Source organism: Buteo buteo, chromosome 22, assembly GCF_964188355.1.
Source record: "Buteo buteo chromosome 22, bButBut1.hap1.1, whole genome shotgun sequence".
Lineage (NCBI taxonomy): Eukaryota > Metazoa > Chordata > Aves > Accipitriformes > Accipitridae > Buteo > Buteo buteo.
In genome coordinates, this window is record NC_134192.1 from 19045103 (window position 1) to 19057435 (window position 12333).

Here is a 12333-nt window from a genome sequence, read left to right on the forward strand (position 1 = left end):
TCATTTTGAGATGACAATTACAAAGTCAAATAGGTAACAAAGAAATCTCTCTGTGACACAGAACATAATATTCATTAGACAGTAATCGCTTTATATGAGCCCTTCTACCTTTTAGAATAAAACTTCTGTAGCTGACCTTTTCTTATCGCAGAGTTTGTAAGACAGAAAACTTTTTAAAAATACATTTTATTTTAGAGGAAAAACAACTGCATGCCCATATGATAGAGAATCAATTACCTTTCATCAAATGGCTTAAAGAATTCTTGGCCAGCTCCTGACAGCCATATCGGTATACGTTCACTTTTATCACACATTTAATCCCCAAAAAAGGGAAGCAATTAGTTCAGACTTAACTGCCAAACTTCGTTTCTCAGCATGATACCTCACAATACATCCAGTTTGGGGGGTGGGAGGGAATCCTTCAAAGGATCTTTATTAAGCTTCATTTTTGTGAATCAGCTTTTTAAAGAGGGGTTGGAAAGTCAAGCATGCTATTTCAGGACTTTTACTAAGAAAGTGTACATAGAAAAATGTCATGGCAAATGTCAAGCTATAACTTGTCCATGCTTTTTAATCTTTTCTACACAGATTCCAAAGTGGCCCTGAAACCTACATTGTTTTCCATGATGATTAACTAATTTCAGGTGGACTGGACAAATATGAAATCTGAATACAACACAGACATCAAAACTTACCAGAATTTAGAATGTGTAGCCCAAGATGTTTCCAACAAGAAATTTGGTTTTGAACCTGATATGTCACAGGATTTACCTGGAATCTACTGACTAGCTCTACTGCAACCACAGAAAATTTCACTCAATAATTATTACAGAGTGTATCGTTACAAAAATATGGAAGATGGCAAAAACTACACAGTTTCAGAACTCATAATCTAGAGCCCAAACTTGAATATAAAATTCTTCATTAAAATAGTTACCTGTTTTGTTATACTGGTACAGACCAACTATTGGTTCTTGAACTTTTCTGCAAAGTTTCTAGTTGGTCGTTTTCTTGTTACTACAATATTTCATTGTCTAAAGAGATATTTTGGTTTTAGTTTTTGATGGCGCTCTGAAAATCATCTTTTATGTGGTAAAGTTGAACATTCTGTACTCTCATGACAAATGCTACTATGTTACAGCTCTCACCTTATGGAATATGACACAGAATGATGTCTCTCTAGTTTTAAAATCTAAGTGTCCAGTCCTGCAAAGTCACACTTTTACCTTTATTACTCATCTGACAATGTCTAAACAAACCCAGCCATACTTCTACTTTCTGCTTTCAACAAAAATGCGTACTCTGGTTACAAATCCAGAAACAGACTTTTTGTTTCTGTTGCACATTTAAAAGATGAAATGCAATATGTTTAGGATTTTTTAAATCTTCCACCAATAGACTGCACAACTCACCAATGACCAGCAATTTCAAGTTGGAAGTCTGAGTATGCAACTAACAAAGAACCACTGAAATCAACGCCATAACGTTCAAGTTAATTTAATTAGATCTCTACATTTGACAAGAAATAAGCTTTTATCATTAAGTGTCCTTTGATGCCTTACAGAACTTTTCCTTTTAAATACACATTGCCTTATCATCAGCCTTTTAAATTACTTTTAAGTACAATGATTGCATTGGGGTACAAAACTGTGCTAACATTTGTAGAAGTGTTTTAACTTTTCATTATTCAATACTTCATATGGAAAATTATTAGTTAAGATCTATTATGATATATATTGGGAAATGATCATATTTAATTTATTAATTTAATTTTACATAGACTACTGTTAAGCAATTGGGGGTGTGTGTTAATAGTATATAGTAAAAAAAAGCTGATCAGCATGATATTCTTTCCTACATAATTTTGGAAACTGCTCTTGTGAAGGCAGCATCTTAACAGTTCTATTAGAAATGAGATACTACAACCACAGAAAAATATAATCATTCCACTAAGACAGATTTAGTCAGCGAAGTTGCCCCTTGTCCCGCCATAACAGTCAAATAAACTTCCATTTCACTATAGTTCTACATGCAATTTTCCTCCTTGCTATCTGCTTCCTGAACAAACCTTACACTAAAGAAGTTAGCTGATCAACTAATTTAATTATTTCAGAAATGCTTTTTAACACTGGAATTTCTACAAAATATATGAACGTAATCTTACATAACAATTACACTGAGAGAAACAATATTACAGGTGTTTTCAAAATTAACAGTACCTGCTTTTTGAAGTAAGAATACTTTCTCCAAGGAAAAGGAAAGTTGAATTTACGTAGACAACTATCCAAAGTTACCACTTGTTACTGCTCAGTATACAGTCCCCAAGAAACCTACTTTTAAGAGAAAAGAATCCAATTGTTCTGCCTTACTTCACCTGTAATTATCCCAACATTAGATTTCAGAGAGTCTAATAATTTTTTTTCCCCTGACAAATTACCTCATTAAATCAGTTTACTTGGAGGTTACCATATGCCATATTTATAAACAAACATAAATTTTTCCATTGCCAAATTTTAAAAGGTGAGATTAAGCTTTAAGTTGTTGTTTCTTTCTAACTTCTTGTCCATGCTCACATCTATCTGCATTTCTCTTGAGCTGCTTTTAACCCATATTAATAGCATTTACAGTCATTTTTATATCCCCCCCCCCCCCCCCCATTCTCAAGATGACTTCAAACTTCTGGATAAACAGATCTTAAAACATTTTGAGCAACTCATGCATAATTGCCTTGAAGAAGAAAAATCAAACCTCATCCTGGTTGTATAGATGCTCACGTTTAAGCATAACGTAAACCTCTATCTAATTTTTTTCTGTGAATACCGCATTTCAGGAAGAGTGCAGCATATTCAAACAGACCATTGACATCATATGAAAGATAATGACTTCCCAAAGGAATTGTAACACTTGCCTCATTGGCATCCAGCACCATAAACTAATAATCTGTAGAATGTAAATAAGCCCCAAGTTTTATCACTCCAGGTACCCCATGCAATCACTAGCCAATCTATAAATTCAAAGGATTAAGGCTAAGACATTTACAAAATAATAGGTATTTTGTAAAAAACTTAGAATGGAGTTCTGTTTATGCTAAAGGACATAGAAGGGAGACATAACAATCAGCAAAGCACAAAATCATTAGAACGCTGTAGCAAAAGTACCTTCTTGAATTGTATCCTGCCACAGTCAATATGAGCATAACAACAATTCAAGGAAACACAACAGAATTATTGCTGATACTAGTACATACCAGCTTGAATAAATTGCATATGAATTCTTATGTAAGTGTACTTGAAAAGGGAAAGTAGGCATATCCATCAACCACTAGCACACAACTTCATTTCCATTATCTTCCTCTGCATTAGGGGAGAATGTTAATATGTCTTCAAAACAATTAATTCAATACTAATTGGGACTGAGGAAGCTCATTCTATCTTTTATCCTAATACTGGTAGTTAAAAGGTGATTTTAATTGCCATAGTAATCAGATATAATGAAGAGCAAAACTGTTTCTGATTAAATAACATTTGCATCAGAATTGCTGTTATATGCTTTTCAGCTCCTAGAAAGCTGTCTTGAGTTCTTTTTTTCTCTCTTTTGTTCAGATATGCACATGGAAGCAATGCTGCAAGAATTTTGCAGATGTTAAGTCAGATGGAAGTCATGAAAGACTATGTATAAATGTATCATAGCCCGGTCTGCTACAGTTCTCAAAAAATAGGAAACTGCTGAAAAACAGCTATAAAGAATGTTCTCTTTCCACAGAGCTAGTGAATGCTAAAGAAGAGAAGGGACTGTTAAGCCCTTTTCCTACAGAATTCCTCTCCCATCATGAGAAAGAATGGTTCATAATTTAGACTGTGAAATTTAAGACCTCTAGGTGTGTGGGTAAGTCACTTAAGTCTTTCTATTTCTCCATACTTCACTACGGAAACTGGCATACAGAAGTGCCTTACTAGTCCAGGAAATATAACGAACATTTGCATAAGTCTTACCAGAGTGAAAAGAACACCAGGAAGGACCAAATATTCCCAAGCCCTACAGCTCCAACGGAGAAGGTGGAGCTGATCATCCACAGTAGTAGTGTTTGGAAGTAACAGAGTACAACAGTTGCCAGAATGTCTTGGTATGGTTTTGACCGCACCACAGGTCACAGTGAGAGATGTTTAGGCACAACATAATGGGAAATGCGTATTAATAATAAGAATTTTTTAAATAGAGGTTTTAATATTAAACAAGAGATCTCCCTATGAACTGTTTTAAGGTGTAGTTTTAAATCAACGATATATGAAATAGTTGAATTTGGCTGAGAGAAGTTAATTTTTATACTCTTACGGAATTCTACTCTTATTTGCAATGATGTTTTTCAGAATAAATTTTAAACCGTTCTTAGTGAAAAACTAACTTTAACAATTTTGATAAGTTTTTTTATTTATAATTTTTAATCAGTCTTTAAACAAACACTTTTATATGGATATTAGTACCTTACACAAAACTGCTTGAGCATGTCACAGATAGGGAAAAATAGTGTTAAATGCTGAAAAGATTTCTCAAAAATTTCGAGGTGTTCCGTAAGTTGAGCACTACCTAATGCCTTATCCATTACACTGCTTTTATACAAAGTCACAAAAGTTGCCTTTAACTCAAGCCATTACACAGCCTTTTCTGTCCAAAACATCTCATTTGTATCAACAATTTTATCCCAAATAATGCCAAATTCATTGACTACAACTGAAGAAACAACTTCCAGCAGAACTGACTTCAAGATAAACCACAGGCTCAAAAGATCTTAGTCTCATTTAATATTTATTTTTGTTTAACTGAGAACCACTTAACCTTTCTGTAAGTATTACTGTGCTTATTTACGAAAAATAATACACATTGATATAACAAAGTTTTCCTGAGGCAGAGAAGTGTACATGTTGGATTAAGTTCCTACCATAATTTTTTATTTGAGAAGGTGTATGTTGATTTTGTCAGCTATCAGCCCACTTTCAGTTTTTCACAAAAAACCTTGTATTTTGAAATGTGGACGTGTTTTTAGATTTAGAATTACTTAAGTTTGTATGATGCTGTCCAGTGTAAATTACTTCAAAGTTTATGGAGTTGAGAGCTTTTCTTTATTTTTACATTCAACTTTACATATTTTGGAACGTTAAGCGGGATTTATATCAGCTTACACATAGTATTTCTGTGGCATCTCAGTTACAAGAAGCACCAGAACACCAAACTGAGTAACCTGGTCTTCAAAATACTGGCAACTCTGAGGTTACTTCATAACTAGGTATTATACAGGACAGTTATTGATTCTGGCCACACCACAGTTTTCTGCTCTCTCAGTTACACTAAGAAACAGATATTAATTTTAATATTTAATTAATTCTAATTAATTCTAATCTGGATTCTCCAGTGGCCACAAAAAAAAAAAGCTGTAGCTGCATAACCAGGTAACAGCAAAAAATACTTATTACAGAACTACACAGTAAAAGGCTGGAAAATGCAGGAACCCTATTGCTCTGACCTGAAAGGCTGTAGCAATCCATTAAAATTTTACTCTTGAAGATATAGCTGGAGAAATAACTGAAAGAAAGTTAGGTTAAAACACCCTTTGGGTGAAAATCACCTTGACAAAATGACAGCTTGAGAGGACATCTGCCTCCTTCCTCTAAGTCTTCTGTGTCACATTCACTTAGACAAATTTACAAACCATTTATATAAGCAGCAATGAGCATAAAGAAGAAGATGTATCAAGAAAAAAATAGTTACTTGGCAAAAACAGTTAATTGAGTATCAACGTCGTGGAATCCAGCAGGGATGGAGCTATCCCCCTTACCTCCTGCCACGGCAATAGATTTGTAATATGTGAAATGCATATTTCAATGTATTTAAAAACTGGAAAAACTATTTTAGAAGTGTTAAACTGACTTTGTGTCACTGGTTTAGAAACATTAGTTATTTAAATGGCAGTTTCGGTGCGTCTGGCCACGTACAGTTACTCACATATTTGCAGTTTCAGTAAAAAAGAAATAGAATGCAAAATTAAACTTCAGTTGTATCTGTTGATGGGAAAAGTCTTTTGTGACAAAAAGCAAAATGCTGTCAGTATACTGACACATCTCTGTGACTGCTAAGCATGGTCTACCCCTCATCTGCTTAAAAAATTAACATATGTAGACAGGTATGCTCTCACTGATGGAGCTGAAGCAATTTAGGAAGGTGTAACTTCAAACTGTTAGCCCTTAAACAGAGACTAACTCACTGACTACAGTATCTAAGTGGGCTTCTCGTACTTTTCAACAGCTAATAAAACATATTAGCTTACATTGTCTTAAGTGGTAGTTTAAATAACCTCTCTCAGTATGTCCTCCAGCACACTGGTAGAGGGGAGGGTGAGGATGGGATACTTAGGTGGTTCTTACCCCACTCACAGAAAAGTGCCTGTCCATATTACAAAGGACTTTCTTTTGTCTTGGGCTTAGAAAAGTCTCATTAGACATATCCATGAGCTTAACTTCACAAAATATAGGAAATGTATTTATGCATCACCTGTATTTAAATCTTATATTTTGTTCATAGTTAAACTGAAATTATTAGAAAAATCTTTACATGGTATGAAATTTAAGATTGTCATCTATGCAAAGCAACAGAGTTGTTTACTAAAACTTATGCTACAGTATGTTCCATGCAGTTTCACTGCCACTTCAAGCAAGGCAAAGTGATGCACACAAACACACAAGAATTTTTAAGAGATTCTCACATAAATAATTTGTTTTCTATCATGCTATTCAAATTACAGTACATTAATATAAATTAATTTTTAAAACTATGAATGCAAAGAATGAAGTATTGGGAACACTGATTTATCACAATCAGCAAATACAATAGCAAGTGTAATTTATGAATTCTTAAAATATAATTAATAGTACATATAAAGTGATAACAGAAGAAAGATTTTTCACTTGTAAATAAAACTTGTTCTCACTTTGCCCACTTCTTTGTTTGTGCAGATTGATATACAGGTTGCCCTTTTTTACCAAATTTAAACTGTGAAATTACTGAGCAGAAAAAAGCCACAAAGTTGTGGCATTTGCAAACACATATCTATAAAGATAAAACACCACTACCTGCTAAAATCATTGTAAAAATGATTCAGTCTGACAAAGTAATGCTTAAATAGATGATATATTTCTAAGATACATTGACACAAGTGTAACTGCAGGTTCTAGAGAAAGGTGGTTGCCAAAGGAAGGGGAGGTTGGCTGGCTAACATTCCTTGAGGGCTGGCTGTACACGCACAAGTCACAGATTTTCACTAGTGATGGGAAATTTACCAATATGCCAGAAATACTGGCATTCTAAACATACGTGACATGAAACGGTATAGTGAGTATTACAAGACAGTATTTCTGCACTACTGCATTATCAGTGATGGAAAGTCTGACCAGTACCTTGTCTTTCATGGTTCCGTGTTCACCTCCACAGTCATCCCCTTACATGTTGGAGTAGGTTTGTTTGCCTGGTCTAGTATTTTTCCAGTATTTTTCATCCTTGTATAAATTGACTTTACAGATGCTGTATACATGCCCTTGAAAGGCAGTGTTATTTCTAAATTTACCCTCCATTTGATCAATCTCCAGCATAGAACTATGTTAGTTTGTCATAATTATATGGTTTACTGCAACATCATCCTTACACAAAGTTAATACACCATCACATCTTCCATGAAGTTCATCATAACCAAAAAACAAACAGCACTTTTCCATGAGTATGTAGCTGTTAAGACTGTTCAGTGGATCAAAAGGCCAAGTGTCTTACAGCTGGGTCAGATTAGCAGATTAACACAAACTCATGGAAACTGAACAAAAAATTGCAGGCTCAAGTAATCTCTTGCACAATCCAATGTACAATTTTACCACCTTTACGTGCCTTCTGGAGTCAAAGAGGTAAGGAATGAAGCCTGTATTTTACACCCTTCTGAAAATCTGCACAACATCAATATGAGGACCACCTGATTACTCCTGCTTTCTTACCTTCCTCTCTCCTAGGGTAGCCTCATGCAAAATACAATATTCTCACAGCTGACAAGCTCAACACATGGCTTTTTATCATGCTGAAATGTCACTCTGTACTTAGGCATCAAGCTCAACCAGATTTTCCAGCTCCTAATAGGACTGTTGGGAGAACATCCATTATAACATGGTGCCTCCAAGCCCAAAAAGAAAGACGTTAATTGCCATACTACCTTGATTATAGAGATGTTCACAGAATGAAATTAACAACAAAGAAAGTAAGATACTACTTGGAAGTAAATCCATATGAAAAAGATCAATTGAATCCTATGAATGAAAACAAGCCAATAGTTTATAATAAAGCTCCTTGAAAGGAACATTACACATGTTAGGTGGCAGATGCAGAATTACATGTTCAGGTAGGCTAAAACAAAACAGAATTTTCACAGAAAAAGTTAAGCTTTTTTTTTTTTCAGCTTTCAAAACAGACAGCAAGTATTCTTCATATTGATCAGGAACAGCCTTCAGTTTGTTACGCCTTACTTTCTTTTTCTTTTAACAAATCTCTCTACTAAAAATGATGCCTTACCTTTGTTCATATCAATCAACTGCTGCTTCTTCTTCTGTCGCTCCAGTTTCTCTCGTTCAGCCTTCTCTTTTGCCAATTTGGCTCTCTTCGTTTTCTCCTCCATTTCTCTTCTTTTGTTGTTTTCTTTTAACGCCTCCTGCATTAGATAAAATGAACATGGGTATCCATATACTGAGGAAAACTAGAAAGAATAACAAAAATAACCTTGTTTGCACAGATACTGTATTTACGTCCAATGACAGGGAAAAAAAACAGGGACTGGCACTCAATACTTCAAGCATCTTCAGAAATCTTAAGAGGCAACATAGCTTACTGTACTATTTGTACACATTAGCATTATTAAATAATCAGAAGAGTGAAAATTGAAATAGCTTTGCATTTATGGAGAATGAAAAAGTTCCAAATTTTTCAGCAGCAACACGTTTTTGTTTTTTGTGGTTTTTTTTTTCTATTAAGACTCTAAGTCTTACTCAAACCTGCATCTTGCTGTTAGGAGGGATTAGTGGGGATGAAGCAAAGTTCCCACTATAATGGACTTCAATTACAAGTAATTGAAACTCAGTTACTAACATTTAAGCTACAATTCCTCAAATAGTTTTGTTGAAATAGCCAAAGCAGTCTGGACCATTTAAATACACAAAACACATCAAAAGTAATGGAAAACAGTTGAATTTATAGACTAAAACTCTAAAACTAAAGTCTCTGAGTCAACAGGTTACACAAACTACCAAACTAAAAACTACAAACGTAAGAGAACATCCCTGGATTAAAAAAAAAAAAACAACAACAACCAAAAAACCAAACCAAACCAAACAACTACTTCCCACGACCTTGCCTCCATCAGGTCTAGAAGATATCCTCCTTTTCCAAAGGAGGTTAATCTCAATTTCTTGCTGTGGTGGGTTGACCTTGGCTGGCTGCCAGACACCCACCGAGCTATTCTCTTGCTCACCCTCCTCAACAGGATGGGGAGAAAATAAGATGACAAGGTCATGGGTTGAGATGAAGACAGGGAGACAGCTCATCAATTACTGTCATGGGCAAAACACTGGGGAAATATTAATTTAATTTATTGCCAGTTAACATAGAGTTGGATGGTGAGAAACAAAGACAAAAAAGAAAACACCTCTCCCCCTTCCTTCTCAGGATCAACTTCATTCCTTCATTCCCATCTCCTCTATATCCCAATCCCTCCACCTCGTGCAATGCAGCAGGGATGGGGAGGAATGGGGGGTTGCAGTCAGTCCCTAACAGTTCCTCTCTGCCACTCCTTCCTCCTCACACTTTTCACCCACTCCACCGTGGGTCCTTCCTGCAGGCTACAGTCCTTCAGGATAAACCTGCTCCAGTGTGGGTCTTCTCCACAGGCTGCAGGGGAATCCCTGCTCCGGCACCTGGAGCACCTCCTCCCTCTCCTTCTTCACAGGCCCTGGTGCTCCCAGAGCTGTTTCTTGTACGTTTCCCCCCTCACTCCTCACTGCCACACAACATATTGCCCTTTCTTAAACACGTTTTTTGCAGAGCCATCCAAAATCGGTTCTGGCACAGGGCAGCCCCAGCCTCTCCTCACAGAGGAAGCCCCTGCGGTCCCCCTCTGCCAGCACCCGGACATGTAAATCCATTATGCTTACTCATCACTTCTTTTCACAAATACCTTCCTAACTCCTTTTACATTGCCTGCTCTCTCAAAGAAGAGAAGCATTTGAATTCCCTTAAGTTGTTCCCCAAGATCCTAAATTTCTCCTTAGTTTTGCCTTCCCTAAGATTCATTTATTATGAAGAAATTCACTGAAATCCATCACGATGGGATTTCACCAAATGTCACAGACAGACATGATAAATGTTAGGGACAATTTTCTTATTTACATTCACAACAACTATGAATTTATTGCTCCCTTTCCTCTCCAACTCACAGTATACTAACAATCTCTACCTACAACTACTGTTAGGTCTGGGCTTCAGGTGATTTGGGGAGTCGCAACACATTATGTCCAACAAGTAGTAATAACATTAAAGAAGATACTGGATCAAAAAATGTCCAGAATTAACAAGGCACGTGCTCATTAATGATGTTTCAGCTTAAAGAGCTGAACAGTCAATACTTACTAAGCACAGGGCATAAGATAAATGGTTTCCATGTCAAAGTTTACTTAATTTCCTACGCAATTTAATCGTGCCTTAAAAACTAAGACAATCACATATGTTCACAAATACAAACAAAGAAGATTTCTTTGTGGGTGTCTTTGTAAATATCTAAGACAATGTATCAGTTAATATTCCACAAGTAAAATTTCCTTAAGAAATTTGGGGCAGACTTGTATTACACAGTTCTATGTATTCATCAGAAATGACATTTCAAATGTTTATAAATGAAGAAGACGATTCACCTTACTGTGTACGTGCTAGTAAGAAACTACGGACAATGACTACCACTTCCAAAAGAAAATCCCATCTAAAGCACCTTTAAGAGTTAAGGTTTATATAAATTATATCAGTATTTGGTAATCCAAGACTCCCAAATGCCTCCAAATACAGAATATTCACTCAAGCAAAGGTCAGCATATTTCAGTGTGCCTATGCCACTTCAAGTATTTACTGAGGTAAAATACTACATATAGAGTCTTCCTTAATAGCTGATACTGTTTTGCAGCAATACTGGATACCACAGTTACCAGTGATGTTACTTGTGAATGCACTTGAAAATTGGACCAAGAACTGCATTTGCTGTACCATCACACAACCGATTGCACTGAGAAACTACCTTTTCTTTCAGAAAAGAGAAAAGAGAATTAAAGGAGAGAAATCAATGTTTTATCCTTTTTGATTTTGGACAGTTCTGTCTCTGCACATTCAATCACACTTGACAGAGATTTCATTTTAGTGCAACTTCACAGGCTGTAATAAAAGTAAATGCCCACAATCTTATGAGAGAAAGCAAATAAGAAGTGTCATGGCTGAACTAGCAGCCCACTAGCCATTGACATACTATGATTAGATCATAGATTGTCACATTTTCTAACAGGAAGACTACCATAGACTGAACTGAAGTTCTAAAGTTACTGTATCTGGAAATTCACTTTGAGACAGACTCTGTAAGTCCTAGCTGAAGGAAGACTATATGAAAATACAGATTGCAGTTCATAAAATACGCTACCAATGATGATTCAAACAAGAGCCATTCAAAATGAAGCTTTAATCTTCCTGAAGAACAGTAAGATAACAAAATACTGATAACTGTGTGTAAGACTGCCTATCTTGATCTACCTACACCCATCCCTTCGTACACGTGTGTATCTACATACAAAACCAACCCGCCCCATTCCAAGACATACAGCACAGGAAACACAAAGAGGTCAGATGGGCCTGTCTATTATTTCTTCAAAACGCACATTTCCTAGTATTTTATTTTTTTCCAGTATGTAAATGCTTTAGAGTATCTTCACATATAGTCTCTTTACAGAGACTAGAAAGGAAGAGTCGTAGACAGCAAGTAAAAATCCACTAAGCGCTAACCTGAAATACCAGACCTTTTTCCAAACAACCTGTTGCTACAACATGTACTGGTTTCAGCAAAGGGCCATTAACACCCAGCACCTTCTGCAGTGGTCACACTGGGCACTCTGCAAGGCAGGAGAGAGAAACCCCAGCGAGGCATCACACCAATACACCTCTGGGGCTTTTGGTCCCTAGATTGGCCATTTCAAAACGAAGCGCAGCGTAGCGCTGCACACATACAGC

The 12333-nt window shown here is 36.0% G+C and overlaps 1 protein-coding gene across 5 annotated transcripts in view; it reads right to left on the reverse strand.

The window, feature by feature from the left end:
* DIAPH2 (diaphanous related formin 2) overlaps positions 1–12333 on the reverse strand; it is a 302075-nt gene that overhangs the window by 114218 nt on the left and 175524 nt on the right. For all 5 annotated transcript variants that reach the window (XM_075054004.1, XM_075054006.1, XM_075054005.1 and 2 more), the window contains one exon: positions 8596–8731. In XM_075054004.1, the coding sequence (XP_074910105.1) occupies positions 8596–8731 (136 nt within the window). The remainder of the gene's footprint in view (positions 1–8595; positions 8732–12333) is intronic.